General features: G+C 37.9%; 1 protein-coding gene across 1 annotated transcript in view; it reads left to right on the top strand.

Moving 5' to 3' along the window:
• CPED1 (cadherin like and PC-esterase domain containing 1) overlaps positions 1-20,323 on the top strand; it is a 131,387-nt gene that overhangs the window by 97,573 nt on the left and 13,491 nt on the right. Inside the window, exon 18 of the mRNA XM_083366680.1 lies at positions 19,846-19,956. Coding sequence (XP_083222806.1) covers positions 19,846-19,956 — 111 coding nt within the window. The remainder of the gene's footprint in view (positions 1-19,845; positions 19,957-20,323) is intronic.

Below are 20,323 nucleotides of genomic sequence, written 5' to 3'. Positions count from 1 at the left end.
CAGTCCAGATTTTATACTCTTGCAAGATCTTGTGGAGGTGACTGTTTGCTACAGAGGTTCATGGATTCCAAGCAGAGTACATGCTTTGCATTTAGAATGTCCTTGGTTCACATCTAAAAAGTACAGGCAAAAATCCAGGAAGTCGTTACAGAACTATGTATAGCAATAGTTTAACTCTCAACACAGACAGTTTTTAATCATCTAATTTAATCCATTACCAAATTACAGATATGTGTTCCTGCCTATTTCTATGGTGTACTTGACTTTGGGTTGAAAGGATGACTTTAGAGTTGAAATTGCTTTATTCATTATAAATGTTCAAGGTAAGGAAGGTATTTTACAATGAAAGCTACTAGATAGAAATGTATGTATGGATTGAACCAACAGTATCAGTCCAGACTAGAATGGAGACTGATCCTACCTATTTGATAACTAAGTGGCTAGCAGACTTTATTGCCTATGGCAGCTCTAAGCAATCCATTCCATGTTGTTCACAGGGTTGAAATAATAGAAAATACTTGTAGCTCGGGTTTTAGATTTTGGCTGTGGTTTGTTCTCCAAGCTTGTTTCAATATAATTTCTGAATGTTTTATTACAAACTAGGTAACATCAGCAGCAGGATTTTCTTGTCCTATTCTGCTTCGCTTATAAATGTCTTGTGTGGTCAGTTGGTTATACGATTAGTTGTTTCTTTGGAGCTATATTTGAATTCTAAGCAGCTGATTGGTTCTCTTGTTGATTAGCACTTTGAATGGTCTGGTTTCTTATATATTCATATGCTGGATCTAGATCAATATGCTTGTTAATTGCTCCTTTGGTGTAATACCAGGCCTCACATGTGTGGCGGGTGTTGGCCTGCCCAATAATTTTTGTTCCTTCCCAGTCAAATTGGTATTTATCATCAATGTGGTTTGAGATCAGGGATTTTTGGTCATCTCGTTTAATTGCTAGTTGATGTTTATGAACCCTTGTTTTCAATTGCCTTCCTGTTTGTCTTCACAGGGTTCTTTATTCAGTGCTGTGGTTGTCCAAAGTGCATCCCATTCCCATGACCTAAGGAGATGGGCTTGCTTTTGAACATCAGTCAAATAACTTGAACTGTGCCACTATGTCCATGTGCCAAATGGAATTTGGGGGTTTCATTCCTTCAGAGTTCAGCTCCCATGTCACAATGTAAACTGCTTTGAAAAAGAAGAATTTTGTAAAGTATGTGTGATATGAGCTTTCTAGTTGAAGGGTAGGTGGGAAAATTAAAAGAAAAATCAACAGGGTGAGACTCACCCTTTGGATTCACCTCTACTGGCTCCCTAGCCTGTACTTTATGCTAATGCAAATGAGGGCGTATCCTATCCAACCAATCTGTAACATAATCAAAGGTGGATTTTATTTTACTTTATTTCAAATAGGAGTTTGCAAAGACAGTCTGTATTTTCTTTTTTAAAAAATCTTCATAGACTGACTTTTTATAGTGATAGTATTTTTTTTCTTTGTCCTGAAGTACATTACTATTGCTGGCTGAGTTTGCCTATGCCAGAGATCAGAAATTTCCATGTTTTCTTTTTTTTCCTTTTAAGTAACTAGACACCTGTTCTAGGAGCCAAAGGGAAAATAGAGCAAACCGCCTGAGATCTTCTTTAGACACTTGATTAGGCACAACTGGACATGTGCATTGGAGAGAAAAGGTCAAAGACAGTGGTGTGGTTTTTCTCGCAGTGGGGTTTCAGTTGAAAGTCCAATCCTGAGACTCTTTTCTTTCATGTCTAATCCTGTTAGGATAATCAAGTTTCAGTGCAAGCTGATATCATGATGAAGGTTACAATACAAAGAAAAAAGCTGGGTAGTTTCCAGGCTGCCACTAAGTCTCATGTGTTTGAGTAACCCTGGATTAAGTTCAAGGCTACTCAGAAAAGTAATGTAGAGTCCCAAAGCTGTGCAACTCCTAAAAGTACAAAACTATTGTTATCTCATTTCTTCTGTAATATCATCATTAAAAGCAAATTATTGAAGATAAAGGCTTGAGTCACGATGGCATCCTAAGCAGCTAAAATTTCCATTATTTGTATTATAGCATAGAATACTTTTCCTGGTAATGAAGAGGCTATGGATTTATGTTTGATTGATATTAGTTTGATTGTATTTAAAACACACCATCTAGCCTCAATAAGAAAGAAAAGATGCAATTATAACTTACGGTAAGTTCAATGTCTGTAGAATCAAATAACTAATAACACAACTAAGGCAGATAGCCCAAATCTGCAAAGATGGTCAGGAAAGCAAAGGCTCTGAATAAACAAAGAGTTGCAAGAAAACTCAAAGAAAATTAAAAAAAGTTTCTTTCAACATATTAATAACAAGAAAAAAGTCAGGGAAACAGCTGGTCCATGAAAGAGAGAAGATGGCAAGGAAATACAGAGAAAGCAGAGCTGCTTAACTCATTCTTTGCATCAACCTTCACACAAAAAGAAACTATAGATCAACCTACCAAAAACATAACTGTAAAAGACAGACTAGAAATAAAAATTAAACTAAGCAAGAAAATGGTAAGAGAACACCTGTCTGACCTTGATGAATATAAATCACCAGGACCTGATGATTACATCCCAGATTTCTGAAGGAACTGGCAGATGTTACCTCAGAGCCATTGTATAATAACTTTAAAAAAATCTTGGAGCACTGAGGAGCTACGAGAGAATTGGAAAAAAGGGGGACAAAACAGACCCAGGCCAATAAGCCTAACATCAATACCTGGGAAGATACTGGGGGAAAAAAAGATCTATGAACATCTAGAAACAAATAAAGTTATAGCTAGTTAAAAACAGATCATGCCAAACCAATCTTATTTCATTCTTTGACAACATGACTAAATTACCATGTTTCCCTGAAAATAAGACCCGGTCTTATATTTATTTATTTATTGCCTCCAAAAGAGGCAGTAGGTCTTATTTGCCCAACACCTGCCTCGCCTCACAGCAGCAGCACCAACAGCCCCGTCCAGCAGGAGCCCATGTGGCTGCTGGCCAACGTCTGTGGCCACTCACAGCTGCTCGTGGCAGGAGGCCAGCTGGCCCATCGCACCGTGCTGCCACCATGAGGTGAGGCGGGGGGGAGGGGGGAAGCTACCTCAAGCACTCTATAGGTGCCCAAACACTTTTCACTCAGAGGGAGACTGGAAGCTTCATATGCTTGCAAATGGGGCTCTTAGAAACCAAGCAATTCGCTCTTTCTCCAAGCGCCCCATTTGCAAGCAGATGAAGCTTCCAGTCTTTGTCATTTCTCTGTCCAGGCAAAAGGTGTTTGGGCATCTATGGAATGCTTGGAAATGGAGCGCTCCATTTCCAAATACCCTATAGGTACCCAGACTGGAAGTTTCACCTGCTTGCAAGTGGGGTACTTGAAGATGGAGCAAATTGCTCCGTTCCTAAGCATCCCATGGAGAAAGGGAGGACATTTAATAATAATAATAATAGTAATAATAAACCTTTATTGTCAAAGTACAACATGTGTACATTGAGATTAGCTGAGCCTCCCCCTGTGCTCTCTCCCCCCAACACACAGTGACAACAAACCCTCCATCCCACCACACTATGTGAACCAACTACACCACACACCGGCCTCCCAAGTCAACTCTGCATAAGATTACATCCCATTCAAAAGCCTAACAGCCCACGGATAAAAGCTATTCTTCAGCCTGTTGGTACGGCTGGCTATATTCCTATATCTCCTACCGGATGGTAGGAGAGTAAAGAGATACCGTCCAGGGTGTGAGTCATCCCTGAGAATCTTCCTCACTCTTCCAAGGCAATGAGCCCTGGCGATGTCATCCAGTGGTGTCAGGGAACAGCCCACAATGTCTTGTGCTGTGCTCACTACCCTCTGTAATACTTTCCTATCTGCAGCTGTCAGACCGGCATACCAAACCACAATACCATATGAGAGGACGCTCTCTATGGTAGACCGGTAAAAGAGGGTCATTAGCTGTTGTTCTACCCTGTTCTTCCGCAAGATCCTAAGAAAGTGAAGCCTCTGTTGGGCCTTTCTAGCCACCTGGGTTGTGTTAACTTTCCAGGTCAGATCTTCACAGAGGTAGACTCCCAGAAATTTAAAGGAGGGAACTCTCTCTACACAGTCCTCCCCGATGTAAAGTGGGGCAGGTTCCTCTTTTTTTCTCCGGAAGTCTAACAGCACTTAAATTAGAGGATGAAGTTTAGTTTAGTTTTAGTTTTATTAAATTTTTATACCGCCCTTCTCCCTAGGGACTCAGGGCGGTGAACAGGGCAAATGATAAAAGTACAAAACTACAAAAGTTAAAATAGAATTAAATTAATGCCCAAGATAAAACAGTAAAATATACAAATATTTAAAAACCCAAATTAACTCCCCATCAGGCCAGGCCAGCTTGTTCAAACAGGTGGGTCTTTAACCCGCGCCGGAAGGAGCGGAGATCCGGTGCCATCCAGAGCTCCACCGGCAGTTGATTCCATAAGGCCGGGGCGCCCACAGAGAAGTGTAAGAAGATTAGATTCACAAATTGTGTCTTCTCCATTTTAGCTCAAACACAGTCCCATTGAGACTTCTCTTTGATCTATAGATCAAAATCTATAGATCAAAATCTAAGCAGATATAATAAAAGATAATTCTCTTCTAAAATTTGAGCATTGACTTCATTGCCCATATTTCATTGTTAAAGGAATCATCCTATCTGGGCAGTTGTTAGATCCATATTTTCAGTAATTAATGGCCTGAGATCATCTATGAAGAAGATAGGTAGATCCCTGAGGATTATAAAATTATAAAATATTTCTGTGTCTCTCCCTCTTTACTTAAGCCAAAACATTGTGTTATTTACAGCATTAAAGAACACTGACAGGTATGATCTTTTCCATGATGTTAATACTAAATGATATTTGGGGAAAAATTGATTACCATTACCACTGATAAACCATTGTTTACCAAGTATCAGTTAAAGACATCTCTCTGAATTTTTGGTGAAATGTTTGGTGAGGTTCATATAAAATATAAGCCTAGATATTTGGGCCTATTATGTGCAATATTATGTATGTATTTTTAAAGACTTCTAAGAAGCTTTGCATTTGCAAGAAAAAGTGACATTTGATCATTTGTACAAGTATTAATTTCATTTATCCAGCCCGGCATGGCTTGTCCCTTCTCTCCTGAAATGAAGCCCTATCTGTTAATTAGAACATGCATTCACTGAAACCTTTTGAGCTTCTCCCAAGCCATCACTCTTGAACTCCACAGACAATGTGAAGTCGCTCTTTCCACTTCCCCCTTGACAATACACCCAATAAATGTGAAAGAGGATATGACACCATATGAAGTTCCTAAGTGTTAACAGATCGTGAAAATTGGCAACAACTGTTTTGCTGAGTAGAGTCATCTGCAAGCCAAGGGTGATGAGCGTTTGGCTGTGGTCACATTTGCCTTTCATGTCACTTGGGCCTCTTGAGGAAAATTCAGGAGAGATGAAAGCTAATGCAGCTGCTTTTGTTAATCAGTACTGCCCAGCCCTTCAGACAGAGGGGCAAGGCTGATATTTCCTGAGATACACAATGCATTTTGATTAACAGTGAAAACTAGTATAGTTACTCTCTAAGCCTGTCTGGTTCATCAGTTCTAGAAATGTAATTTAGATGATTATCTGTGTGCCCATTAAAGCTTGTAACCCATTCCTTGGCTGTTTGAAGTTTGCTTGCTTAAACTTGCTAATAGGAACAATAGCAAGATTAGATCAGGGTCATGAAATAAGAGAACAGAAAAAAATGGGGAGGAGGGAGAGAAAGATACGACAGTAGAATAATAGAAAACTTCCTACAAGCAAACTACTGGAATGATGATAGGAAAAGATTTTACTATTTAAAAGCTGGTAATCTAAAGCACCAAGTGCTCTATACATGAAAACCATTATATGTAGCATCACTTCAAGATTGTTTTCCATGTGTGTAGAGCTTTCTCTAAATCTGGACCACTGCAAGTGGAGAAGAAGTAATCCAATCCTCCCCCTCAAATTCCTTTGTTTGGAAAAATGTTGAAAGTCAAGACAAGCATGTCCTGCCTTGGTGCTAAATAAGATGAATAATATTTGAACGGCATTATAAACCACATTCAGTATGAGAGAAAAATGGAATGAATTATTCTGAATTCAGTCAAATGATTTATTTGGGCTTTTCTTACCAAGAAGAACAAATCATAAGTGTTTTCCCTTTGCAATTCAACTGAAATAAACAGGGATTTAATGAAGTGTCTTTAGGAGTGGAAGATTTGTTTCCACCAGGCTGACAAATCTACTGAAGATTTTTCATTCAGCAGAGAGAATATTTCAAATGAATCTGAAGGACTATCAGAAGGTGACTTATGTTCACAATGCTGTATAACAGCAGGGAATGCTTTAAGATGAAATAGAAATAAAATGGAAATACTACTAGCATGCCACCTCCATCAAGACAACAGTACTGCTTTCATTACTTTAGATATCATAAACTTTGTAATACAGAAATTGTATTCAACAACGATGGCAACTATCATAAGATTGAGAGACTGGCTTCACAAATTGTACTAATACTTGATCTTCTAACTGGGCTTGTTGAGTAAAGTTGGTTCACACATAAACCTGAGTATACTTTTCAAACCAAAATTATTCAGTTCATAAGAATGTAAGAAGGCCAAACAATTCAGATTATAATTATCAATATACACATACACAATTATTATTATTATTATTATTATTATTATTATTATTATTATTATTATTATTATTATTATTGGATTTTTATACCGCCCTTCTCCCGAAGGACTCAGGGCGGTGAACAGGGCATATAAATAGAAATACAAAAGTTAAAAAAAGATTAAATAAATTGCCCAATTAAAAGAATCAAATATAAAAACCCATAAAAACCCAAACATTCCCCCATCAGGCCAGGCCAGCTTGTTCGAATAAATGGGTCTTTAACCCGCGCCGGAAGGAGTGGAGATCCGGTGTCATCCGGAGCTCCACCGGCAGTTGGTTCCATAAAGCCGGGGCGCCCACAGAGAAGGCCCTCCCCCTGGGGGCCACCAGCCGACATTCTCTGACCGGAGGCACCCTGAGGAGGCCCTCTCTGTGCGAACGCACAGGGCGGAGGGGAGTCGACGCCGGCAGCAGGTGGTCCCCGAGGTATTCCGGACCCATGCCATGTAAGGACTTAAAAACCATCACCAAAACCTTGAACCTCACCCGGAAGACAACTGGTAGCCAATGCAGCTCGCGGAGCAAAGGTGTAACATGGGAGTACCGGGAAACTCCCAAGACAACTCTCGCGGCCGCATTCTGTACCAGTTGGAGCCTCCGAGTGGTCTTCAAGGGAAGCCCCATGTAGAGAACATTGCAGTAGTCCAGACGAGAGGTCACGAGCACATGAGTGACCGTGCACAGGGCATCCCGGTCCAGATAGGGCCACAACTGACGCACCAGGCGAACCTGGGCGAAAGCCCCCCTATTCACAGCTACTATATGATCTTCTAGATTAAGCCGTGAGTCTAGGAGGACTTCCAAGTTGCGAGCCCTATCCACGGGGGGTAAAAACTCACCCCCCATAGAAAGAGATGGAACATTTTGAATGTCCCGGGATGCCGGAATGCACAGCCACTCAGTCTTGTCAGGGTTGAGCTGAAGTCTGTTCCTCCCCATCCAGACCCGAACCACCTCCAGGCAACGGGACATCACATTATCTATGTGTATGTGGGAGCCTTCTCCTGATGCTGCCATGTTGGTTAAACTATGGCTTTAGGAATTCCTAGGCAGAATGTTTGTCATCAGATTGGAAAGACTGAAGGGATGGGAGTAGGATTTTTAAAGTAAGCATTAAACCAAACTTTACAAATGTTGATCCTAAATCAAAGAAAATAATATCACTTTAACTCTATGTAAAGTTTTGTATATTGTATTACATTGTATCATATCATATCATATCATATATCATATCATATCATATCATATATCGTATCATATCATATATTATATCACATATATTATTATTTATAGCAATCAACTTATTACCAAGTTAAATTATATTGACTGAAATTCACCCCTGTTTTATTTTGTGCAAGAACTGGTGAAATTGAATGCTTTGAAATCAAAATCTAAACTCACCAACAACACAATTATAAGATAGAGAAGACCTGAGTCTTAAAATATTTTGACAGTCCCTCGGTTTTGTCATTCATGGACAATTATTATCATAGTAATATTTGTTTTACAATGACCATAAATTTTGTACTAATACTTTGGGAAGTTGGGTGTTATGGGATATAGGTAAGATAAATCAACTTTTGCACAAAAATTATTGTGGCATGTAGAAGTGAATAAATTGCATTAAAAACAACTTTTATTTTAATAGTTACCCCTGCAACTTATTTTTCATTTGCCAATATATTTGTCACTCATTTGTATGCTTTTAAGCTATACTATCCCATCCTTTTAAGGTCTGTTGAGAGTCTCCTTGCCAAGGTACCTGCAGGGTACCTGCAATTGGGTCTTCTCATTGGTGGTCTCCTTTTGTGGACATCTGGTCCTCCCTGCTGCATGTTTACAGGATTGAAAGCTTGGCCGTTCAATAAGGTTTTGGAGAGAATGTAAGTTTTGACCTGCTATTAATGGAGAGTATCTTTTAGTCTAGCATTTTTTTCCACTCTTTTTTCTGTACTGGGGGTTAGGGGCTGCAATGTACCAGGGGTGGGATGTGCAATATACTGGGGGTTGTGGGAATGCAATATACCGGGGATGGGAGAGGGTGCATGCTACAGGATCCAGGCTGAAATAAATCTTTTGAGTTCTCTGAGTAGCATTTGAGCTGTTAGATACTCTATTCTATAATTACAGTAACTTCTACTGTAAAATACTTAAGCCAGAGATCTCCCAGAGTCTGACTGGGAGAAAGGGGCTGACCGAGAAAGCTATCTTGTAATCCCTTTATCCAATTTTTTTCCTTCCTATTATACCCCTGTGCCATAAATTCAGTGTTTAAAATATATATGCACTGAAATATGTACATATTTGTGCAAATAAAGCACATATATATCAAAGGTTCAATAATGATGCATGTATAGCTATAGTTTCTTCATTGCATCAACAGAGTAAATATTTGAGAAAACTGGGAGCCTCTTGTTTTGTCACAATGTAGAAGCCACCAAAGTTGGAATGTTAACTACAAACAGCATTCCATCACTACGATTCACCATATCTTAAATATGTTGTTTTACATGAGAATTTAAAATAATTTCACTCTAAATCCTATGCTACTTAAATTAGTGTTTAGATAAATACTAGCCAGACAAATCTCGCTATTGCTGTCCTTGGAGGTGGTACATGTGTGTATGGAATGAATGTTGCACGGTCACATGAGCTATTTTAAGTGTCTAGCATTACAATATCATCCTTAGCTTTTAAAAAGAATAACAAAAAGGTGGGGCATCTTATACATTTTAAATGCAGCATCTTGCCGATTTCTGGATATAATTTGGCAGATTTCACCATGTATCTTACATTTTTATAAACTACCAACTTTTGTCACACTGGATATATGGCAATATAAAAATCAAGTTTAAAGTGGATTGGGTCAAACTAGGGCACATTTCCCCAATGCCTCCCTATAGAGCAGGGGTCTTCAAACTTGGCCCTCTTATGACTCATGGACTTCAACTCCCAGAATTCCTCAGACAGCCTGGCTGAGGAATTCTGGGAGTTGAAGCCCATGAATCATAAAAGGGCAGAGTTTGAAGAACCCTGCTACAGAGGCTCAGTCGGATAGTATTTCAGAATATTGCTAACTTTTCCACTCTCAGCCTCTTTCTTTATGATATCATGAACCATGGCAGAACTGCTCTAATGGAGTTGAAATCCAAAAGCCATGCTTTGCATCTTTCCCTATTTTGTTTAAAATAGGGGAAATTAAGGTTGGAAGATAGAATTTTATCAATTTGGCTCAAAAACTGTGCCAACCATAACATTAACCCAGAGGCCACAAAGGTGTATTTATGCCAAAATGGTTCTGAATGTAAGTCATGTGGTGCAGTGGTCTTCAAACATATGATTAGACAGATTTTTTCATCATTAAGTAACCCTGAGATTGGCAAATTTGTGGTGGCTTATGGTCTTTGAAGGAACAATTACTTATTCCAAAGAACAGGATAAACACGTACAGCAAGAATGGGGTGGCTAAATGAAATAGTTATGTAGAAGTAGTATTAGGCACAATCAGCTGGAAACTTAACCATGTAAATTTACAGAAATGATCTCAAGAAATGTCTTATTTCATTTTCTTCAATAGGAATAATAGTGGGAAAACATTCTCCTGTTTTGTATCCTCTGGCTCTTATTTTAATCATAGTTGTTACCAAAATACTACTTCACTTTGTTGTGGGTTTCTTATTTTTACTTATGCCTGCTGCAGTGATACCTAGTGCATTGTTAAATTTTATCTTGTATCTATCAAAAGTTTTTTTTTTCCTCTGTGAAAGGATTTGTTTTTCTAACTCGACTGAGAATTAATTTTAATGACAGTTTTGAGCTTTATTGTTGCAGAAGGCAGACTGAATTCTGTTGATATTGCTGCTTTGTGTTACACCTGTCCATTGCTTTATAGTTTTGCTCCGTACCATATTTTTCCAACCTAAAAAAAAGCTCAGGGCTAAATGCAGGTTTAACTGATTTGCATGAGACTAGGAAGGTAGCATAAAGAGAAAACTGTACAACGAAAAAATGAAAGAGAAATGGACCATGAAGGATAATACATTAATAAATGTCCCTGGCCGCTTTGTAATGAAATGCATTACTTTTCCACTTCACCTATGAAGTTTCATTGCAATTCTGCTTTTATACATACACAAACATACAAAATCTTATTCATCAAATTGAGAATGTACTAATAAAAAGTTCAGGATTTTTCCCTATTGACCCTCTTCAAGTGGTTCTTGTAAATTAAACATTTGGGGGGAAAATTAACAACATTGTTTTGGAAAATGTTAGCAGCAATTTGGACCTGAAAGCAAAAAGGTGCTTTGGAGAGTTTATTGTCACAGATGTGGTACTTTTTAGCATTTAAAGATGCTGTTAGAGACTATTAAAACAATCCCTAATCTGAATAATTTGTTCCTATGAGAGTAGGAGAGTTCATATTTGTTTCTCCTTTGAACTATTGGATGTTGTAAATTGTGTTTTGCTGATTAAGTTTCATTTCTAGATCTGCTATGCAATATTTTATTGATTTGCAAGATGATTACATATTATCGTTTGTTCTGTTTTAATTGCAATTTGTATGGGGATTGCATGTTGTTGAGAGTTGGTTCTGATTCAAATAGCTGAAGGCTATATACAAGTTTTTGACAGCTGAATCTGTCCTTGACTGATCAGCTTATGCACTGTTCTATGGGCATATGGACAGTCATGGTATGTCTTTTCTTCCAAATATATATAAAAAGCATTAAAAAAACAGGTCAGTATATGCCTTACTTTTGTTGCAATTGTTCTTGCTTAAAGCTCATTCAAGTCTTCTATGTCAGGGGTCCCCAAGCCCCGGTCTGTGAACCAGTACCGGGCCAGGGCATGCCAGCATCTGGGCCGCACAAACAAGCAAAGCCCCATCCGTGAGGTGCAGGCAGCACACAAAACCACACACCTCCTGGTCCAAGGAAAAACCTCTCTCCACGGAACCAGTCCCTGGTGCCCAAAAGGTTGGGGACCTCTGCTCTATGCGAATGCTTTCTGCACTGGTTATGTTGGCTTGATTTGATTTCATTTGATTTGTTGGTACCTTTATGCATATATTTATCTGTATATACCCTAACTGTTTGTCCCCAAAATACTTTTCAAAAAGCAACTGGACTTTCTTGGGTTTTTTTTTCCTCCTTGAAATCATTTCACTTTTCATCCAAGAAACTTCCTCAGTTCTTGCTGAATGGTGGGGAATGGAAGGATTTGTATTCTGGCCACCGACTAGTCATCAGCACTCTAAAGGTCACTCAGCAGTCCCAAGAAGGTTCCACACCCATTTGCCCTCTGATTCAGATGACCCTGAGGATACAGATAAACCCCCAGGTGGTCTCAATGACTCTCATAGAGCTAACAACTGACCTTCAGAGAGCTAATGACCAGATGACTGCTGAGGAATATAAATCCATCAATTCCCCATTCAGCTAGAACTGAAGAAGCTTTTTGGTTGGTCAGGCCTATCAGCCTGACCTCAATACCTGGGAAGATTCTGGAAAAGATAATCAAACAATGAATGTGCGAACACCTAGAGGCAAACAAAGTCATCACTAAAAGCCAACATGGGTTTGTCAAAAACAGATCATAACAGACAAATCTTATTGCATTCTTTGACCAAGTGACAAAACTAGTGGACCAGAGGAATGCTGTGGATATAATTTACTTGAACTTCAGTAAGGCATTTGATAAAGTAGATCACAAACTACTTCTTGATAAGATAGAAAAATGTGGGTTAGACAGCATCACAACCAGATGGATTCGTAGCTGGCTGACCGGCTGTACTCAGTGTGTGGTCCTCAATGGAACTGCATCTACATGGAAGGAAGTGTGTAGTGAGGTGCCCCAGGGCTCCATTCTAGGCCCAGTGCTCTTCAACATCTTCATCAATTATTTGAACGAAGGGAAAGATGGGGAACTCATCAAATTTGCAGACAACACTAAGCTGGCAGGAATAGCCAACACTCCAGAAGATAGGCTTAAGATACAGGAGGATCTGGACAGACTCGAACACTGGGTGCTATCTAAAAAAATGAAATTCAATGGTGAAAAAAGTAAGGTTCTACACTTAGGCAAGAAAAACCAAATGCACAGGTATAGTATAGGTAGTACCTTGCTCAGTAGTAGTAACTGTGAGAGGGATCTCAGAGTCCTAGTGGACAATCACTTAAATATGAGCCAGCAATGTGCTGCAGCTGCCAAAAAAACAACACAATGCTAGGCTGCATTAACAGAGGGATAGAATCAAGATCACGTGAAGTATTAATACCACTTTACAATGCCTAGGTAACTCCACACATGGAATACTGCATCCAGTTTTGGTCAACACGATGTAAAAAAGATTTTTAGACTCTGGAAAGAGTACAGAGAAGAGCAACAAAGATGATTAGGTGACTGGAGGCGAAAACATATAAGGAACAATTGCTGGAATTAGGTATGTCTAGTTTAATGAAGAGAAGGACTAGGGGTGACATGATAGCCGTGTTCCAATATCTCAGGGGCTGCCACAAAGAAGAAGTCAAGCTATTCTCCAAAGCGCCCAAAGGCAGGACAAGAAGCAACGGATGGAAACTAATCAAGGAGAGAAGCAACCTAAAAGTAAGGAGAAATTTCCTGACAGTTAGAACAATTAATCAGTGGGACAATCTGCCTCCAGAAGCTGTGAATGGCCCAACACTGGAAGCTTTTAAGAAGAGACTGAACAGTCATTTGTCTGAAATGGTATAGGGTTTCCTTCCTGAGCAGGGGATTGGACTAGATGACCTCCAATGTCCCTTCCAACTTTATTATTATTATTATTATTATTATTATTATTATTATTATTATTATTATTATTATTATTATTGTCATCGTCATCGTCATCATCATCATCATCATCATCATCATTATGTGAAATGTCTTCAATGAGAAAAAAAATAAACCTAGAAAGTCCAGTTGCCTTTTGAAAAGCACCTTTGGGACAATCATGACCTGGAGGATTGAGAACCTCCATAGACACTCTAACCATTTATTGAGGTAAGTATAAGCCGAACAGGAACTATAAATTTAGCAGGTACTGTATATATTAAAGATGGGATAAATCAAGAGGATGTTTCTGTGATTAATAACCTGTATGGTTCTTTGGGATATCATTGGCATATCTGTTTGAGTATGCATTTTCTCCCTGGTGGTAGCTTTCAAATATTTGGTTGGTGGTTGCTTTCAAAAGTAAGTCTGAAACTGATGCTTTACACAAACAAAATATAAGTTCTATGTCATCAGTAATTCCTTACTAGGGAGTGTATGGATTGGAAACAAGAAGATAAGGAAATGTCATATGGGACACAGTCTGCTATAAACCTTTTTTGAAATATATTTAGAATAAACCTCATGCTGATTCCTAAGAAATCAGAAGTTGGAACTGATCTAAGTAGCTCTGGCTATTCCACTAATACAGGAAAACAAATATGCTTAAATGTATTGAGGCACATTAAAAAATATTTTCGTTACTGGATCCATGTAGATAGATAGATAGGTAGGTAGGTAGGTAGGTAGGTAGGTAGGTAGATCGATCGATCGATCGATAGATAGATAGATAGATAGATAGATAGATAGATAGATAGATAGATAGATAGATAGATGATAGATAGATAGATGATAGATAGATAGATAGATAGATAGATAGATAGATAGACAGACAGACAGACAGACAGACAGACAGACAGACAGACAGACAGATGATATAGATATAGATAGAGATAGAGATAGAGATATAATAGAGATATAGAGATAGATAGATATAGATATATATTCTGTTACCAAATATCAATATAACACAATGATTTCAGGGCAAATGATTGAAGCTGGTATTTTTTTAATTAAAAATACTATTTTGGAGGGGGGGGTTGGCAGAGTGAAATCATGTATTTGAATCCTATTTAAAAGGCAACTTAAGTCCTTAAGTCAGTCATAACAAGGAGAGGCTAAAGATATGAATTTATCTATAGATGTAGACTTAGTATTGACAAGTGTAATAAAATATGGGACTCATTTATGTAAATTACAGTAGGTTAAACACATAGTCACAGTATATATGGTATATAAATGTAATAAAATAAATAAATAAATATATGGATATTGGAAATATACACATACTGTACCTCAGTAATAGTTGCATTAAATAAGAATATATAGAACTAGACAACTTGTGCTCCATTAAGTCATCCTTCCTCCCTTCCTCCCCCTGCTTGGTTTGGAAGGGAACAAGAGTTTGCAAGACTGGCTGGGAAGATGTCAGAGAATCTTAAAAATGAAGATCACATGATTGCAGCAGCAGAAGCAGCAGCAACAAAGCAACAGCCAATAGCACTGAAACAGCCACAGCTTTCTTATATTTCATTCCCTCGGGAGTCATGGCTTGTGGTATTTGTACACATTTTGTAAATTAGCCCATTTGAGGTACCTTAGCTCAAAAATGATTGTCCTACCTATGATGTACCATTTTGCCCATATAAGGAGCCTAACAATGAGAGTTTTAGTAGTATATAAATTGCAACTATTTATTGCTACAATGATAAAATACTGTGTTTTTTATTTTTTGTACCCTTTCTGCTTTTTAAAAAGTACTTTCTATGTGTGTTTTTTCTCTTGGACAATGTATGTACTTCTATCATAATCATCGTACTGTTTTGTTTATTTTATTATTTTAAAAGCAAAAAAAATGGAAAAAGAATAATTCATGGCACAACCAAAATGCGAAGAAAGATCCTTTCAATTCAAAACAGATTCTAGTGGCAAAGAAGGATATGATGGAATGATAGGTAAATCCTAAGGAATGCGATGTAAAAAAGTTTGTGATAGTCAGCTGTTCTATTAGCCCTGATGTCTTGGCAACAGAGAATTCCCTGGATGTGTAAGGAACTCCAATAAGTCTCTAGATCAAATTGCACCCTTGGCTAAACATCAGAGAGTATTAGGATTTAAGTGGCTGTGAAGTGAATAGTTACAGCCATTAATGTGAGCATAGCAATCAATGCAAGGCATGGGAGAATAGATTAAAAGGATTAGAGAGACATGCAGAATAACAGACAGGACTTCAGAAATTACTTTTTTAGATTGTTCAGCTGATTTAAGAACTTATATGCCTTTATTTCTTTGCTTTTATTTGAAAAACTCAAATTACATTTTTGATTTTTGGTGGTTTACCTCCATATTTTAGCAGTCAGATCTCCAGCAACTTAAAAAAATATTAAGAAATTACAATGGATACTGTCTGTAGGCTGTACATTGTCTATCCATGGGCTGAGGACAATTCACTGAGGATATTATGCAGATTATTAAACTGGAAATTGAGAATATCTTAGTTGTAAACTGTGGAGGAAGAGAGTCTCTGGTGGCAGAACATCTGGACTCTGGTAGCACCAACCAAGAAAAGTTATTAAAATGAAGTATTTAATCTGATGATGCATCTGATGAAGTCAGCTGAAGTTCACCCAGCATAAATTTTAATAAAATTTATTATTCCAAAAAGTTACTACAAGACTCATGGTCTTTGGCCATTTGTGGGTGCATTATAGTTGAAGAAGAATGTATAGTTTATGGATGAAGCAAGGGTTCATTCAGCTATGGGATGAAACAGGAAAGAGAGCATGCTAAACTCACATTCATTTTTGCTATATTTTGTGTTATTTAATTCTGGAAATAATAGTCAAGCATGCTTTTCATTAAATTTACCCTACATTCCCTATGTATTTTCTACCTTCACATGAATGACCACAAGAGCTAATGGGACCTGTAGCTTTGTGTGAGAAAACAAATTCAGAGCAATCCAAGTCTGTTGATATATCTGAGACAGCATTTGTATTGTCTCCAAATTTTCATCTACCCATGTTTAATTCAAAATAAAATGTTAAGATGCTTGCATGTCCAAAGCAATTATCCCAAAATCCAAGATTTATATGATGAGTAGGTGAAATTACAGTACGTGTTTTATGATTTGCAATACATAGTTGTAGATCTTTTGTTTTAGAGTAGAAGAATGTGTTGTCATACCATTAAATTATATCCTTTTTTATTCTAACAGACTGGAATAATTGGACTAGAATTTACATTGTTTCCAGTCAACTTAGTGATTAACTAGGCATTTTGGGAGTGTTTCTGACATATCTGTAAGGACACTTACAGGGAAATCTTAACAAATGTAATTACAAAAATCAATTTGATTATGAGTAGTCAAGGATATGCACTAGACTTGGGAGTATCTTAATCGTAGGAAATATTCATTTTAAAAAACCCAGCAATAGTAAGTCTAATCTTTACACATCCTAATCTGCATACCTTTCAATTCTATAAATATTTTTTAAAGACAATTTTATTTTATTTTCTTAATCTAGGGGCAGGGGAGTTAGTTTTGGCTTCAACTCTGATTGGATTTTGCAATTGGTCATGCTGTTTGGAGATGATAGGAGTTGTACAGTATAGAGCAGGGGTGGACAACCATGCTACCTCAGGAATTTTGGAAGATGAAGTCTACAGGTCATAAAGAGCCATAGCTGTCCACCCCTGTATAGTTGCCCACTCTGGCATGTTATTTAAATCAGTATCTTGGGATTATGTTCCTACATTTTCTGCTGCTGAACCAAACGTATAATCTTTCTTGTAATAATGTGTGGGAATGACCACAGGAGACAGAAGGAGAGCTTCAAACCAGCATGTAAAAATTGTCTCAGCCCACCAAAGGGGAATGGGACATAGGAAATGTTTCGGAAGGGACATTTCCTATTTTTCTGGAGAATAAAAGGAAGAGTGGGGAGAGAAATATTTTCAGTCTTGCAAGATTCTGTTAATGTAAGCTTACAGTAAAGATAGAGCTAGCATTCCTAGTTGTGCTTCTTGTCTGACTATCTCACAGGTCTAACATTTCCACCTATTCAAAAAGAGACCAAACAAAAGTAGAGCCGAAAGTGCTTCTCACATGCATTTGTTATCATTCTCTGCCTTTGCTCAGTGTTTTTTTCCCTTTTTTTGGGGGGGGGGGATATTTGAAAAATTGAATTGTGGCTATGGGGGTGGGATGCAGATAAATATCATTTGCGAAAACTCCTTGGGCAATCTGGTACAGGAAGAACAGATTAAACATCTCCTTGCCAATTCTGGTTGCATTTGCTTTTCATTTGCTCTCTTGCATTAATGGCTTTCTTCTAGTGGAGCTAATCCATATGCTCAGAATTTGTATTTCTTTGCAATGAGATACTTATTTCAATTTTATGAGCTCATTTTCACTAATTCTATTAGTATACTTTTCATAGTGCATTTGATCTACACAGCTTGGTTATGTATGAAAATAGACATGAACTGACTAAACAAGAGTGTTGAAATGACTTCATGAGGTATGCAGATCTCCTCCAAACCACAATTAGTTGCAGATGATAAATGTATGAATAGAATAGAATAGAATAGAATAGAATAGAATAGAATAGAATAGAATAGAATAGAATAGAATAGAATAGAATAGAATAGAATAGAATAGAATAGAATAGAATAGAATAGAATAGAATAGAATAGAATAGAATAGAATAGAATAGGAGCTGGAAGGGACCTTGGAGGTTTTCTAGTACAGCTCCCTGCTCGAGCAGGAGAACCTATACCATCTCAGACAAGTGACTGTCTAGTCCTATGGTGGTGAACCTATGGCACGGGTGCCACAGGTGGCACGCAGAGCCCTCCCTGTGGGCATGTGTGCCGTCACCCCAGTCCTAGGCCTTCAGCTGAGTTTTATAAAACCTTTTCGCTTTAGGCCTCCGCCGAGTGCAAAAGAAAAAAGAAAAAAGGTTCAATCAATCAATCAATTTCAACTTCTCGCGGGGAAAAACAGTTCTTGCAAAGTTGGAATTGATTGATTGAACTTTTTTAGTCCCACCCAGTCTGCCATTACCACTGCAGCCACACCCACCCAATGGGCCACACCCACCCAATGGGCCACTCCCCCCTGGCACCCAACGATACGTAAGTGGGTTTTGGGTTGCAGTTTGTGCCCTCGGTCTCTAAAGCCCCCACGATTTCTGAAAGCAAGCTGTTTTCCTGGTTAATTGTCCTCACTGTCAGGAAGTTTCTCCTTAATTCCAGGTTGCTCCTCTCTTTGGTCAGTTTCCATCCATTGTTTCTTGTCTTGATCTCTGGTGCTTTGGAGAATAATTTGACCCCCTCTTTTTTGTGGCAGCCCCTCAAATACTGGAATACTGCTATCATGTCACCCCTATTTCTTCTTTTCTTTAGACTAGCCAAACCCAAGTCCTGCAGCCGTTCTTCATATGTTTTAGTCTCCAGGCCTTTCACCATTTTAGTTGCTCTTCTCTAAACCTTTTCCAAAGTCTCAACATCTTTTTTGTAGTATGGTGACAAAAAGTGGTTGCAGTATTCCAGGTGTGGCCTTACTAGGGTTTTATAAAGCAGTACTAATACTTCATGTGATCTTGATTCTAATTCAATGAAATACACAGTCACAACTGAACAGTGCAAAGAATAATACTTTTTAAAATATAACTAAAATATGAGACTGCTTGGAAACTTCAGTTAATGGCCTCTGTTAAGACATGCAATGGCAGGCTTTGTGATCCACCACTGCTTAGTGCTTTTAGATAAATAATGTTGGTTTCTTTACCTACTCATTTATTGGATTACATTGGCACTCCACCTTCTTCTAAGGAACTTCAGCAAGCATTAAATATTGTATGACTAAATTATCATTGCCTGTGATATCTACACTCATGTTTTTGTTTGCCTACCATCTTTAGTCAACTAGGTATTGGAGCTTTTATACTGATTGAGTAATTTAAGAAAGCCTGGAGGGGTTTTTTTCCCCATTTCAGAGAAGATTTATTCTAAGCCACCCACAAAAATGCTGGATATTCAGCCTTGTATCTTCTATTTGCAAACTATGTATTCTGCTTCTGAATCAGGGTATGAAACCTTTGGCAATCTGGAAACAGAACATTCTGAGGAATGGATAAAAATATGTCTTCTTTCTCTCTGCTCTTAACTGTTCTTTTCAGTTATGTTATTATCCATTATATATGTTTATTAATCAGTTGTGTTTTGACATTTCAATTCAGGACTGTGGTTCAGTCATTCATCCTGAGGAATCCTGTGGTTTGCAGCCTCTTTCTGCTGAATACCTGTCAACTGTTTCACAACCACAGTTGAAGATATGTGAAATGGGGGATGTAAAAGGCATGTTCTTAATATATTTTCTGCATATTAAAAATATTCTCACATTCTTACAAGAATGTAGATTCCTTGCTTCCTGCCACTTAAAAATTAAGCAAAAGCTCAAGCTTTTGTCAAAAAAACAATAGAGTTTAACTAATTTGTTAAAGCATCTTCTGCTCTAAATTATGATTAATAATGGTAAAATAATGCATTTGCCTTAGAAAAAAGAATTTTAGCTCAGTGGCAGAACACAAGCTATGCATTTTGGAAATAATGGCATCCCTTTAATGCAGCACCAGTTTTTAAAAAAGAAGTAGCAAAACTGTTGATAACTTTCAATTAAAACTCCAAAATGCTCTATGTTCATGGAGACAGAGTTAA

Source organism: Vipera ursinii (assembly GCF_947247035.1).
Source record: "Vipera ursinii genome assembly, chromosome: 6".
Lineage (NCBI taxonomy): Eukaryota > Metazoa > Chordata > Lepidosauria > Squamata > Viperidae > Vipera > Vipera ursinii.
This window is presented reverse-complemented; position numbering and strand designations above follow the sequence as displayed.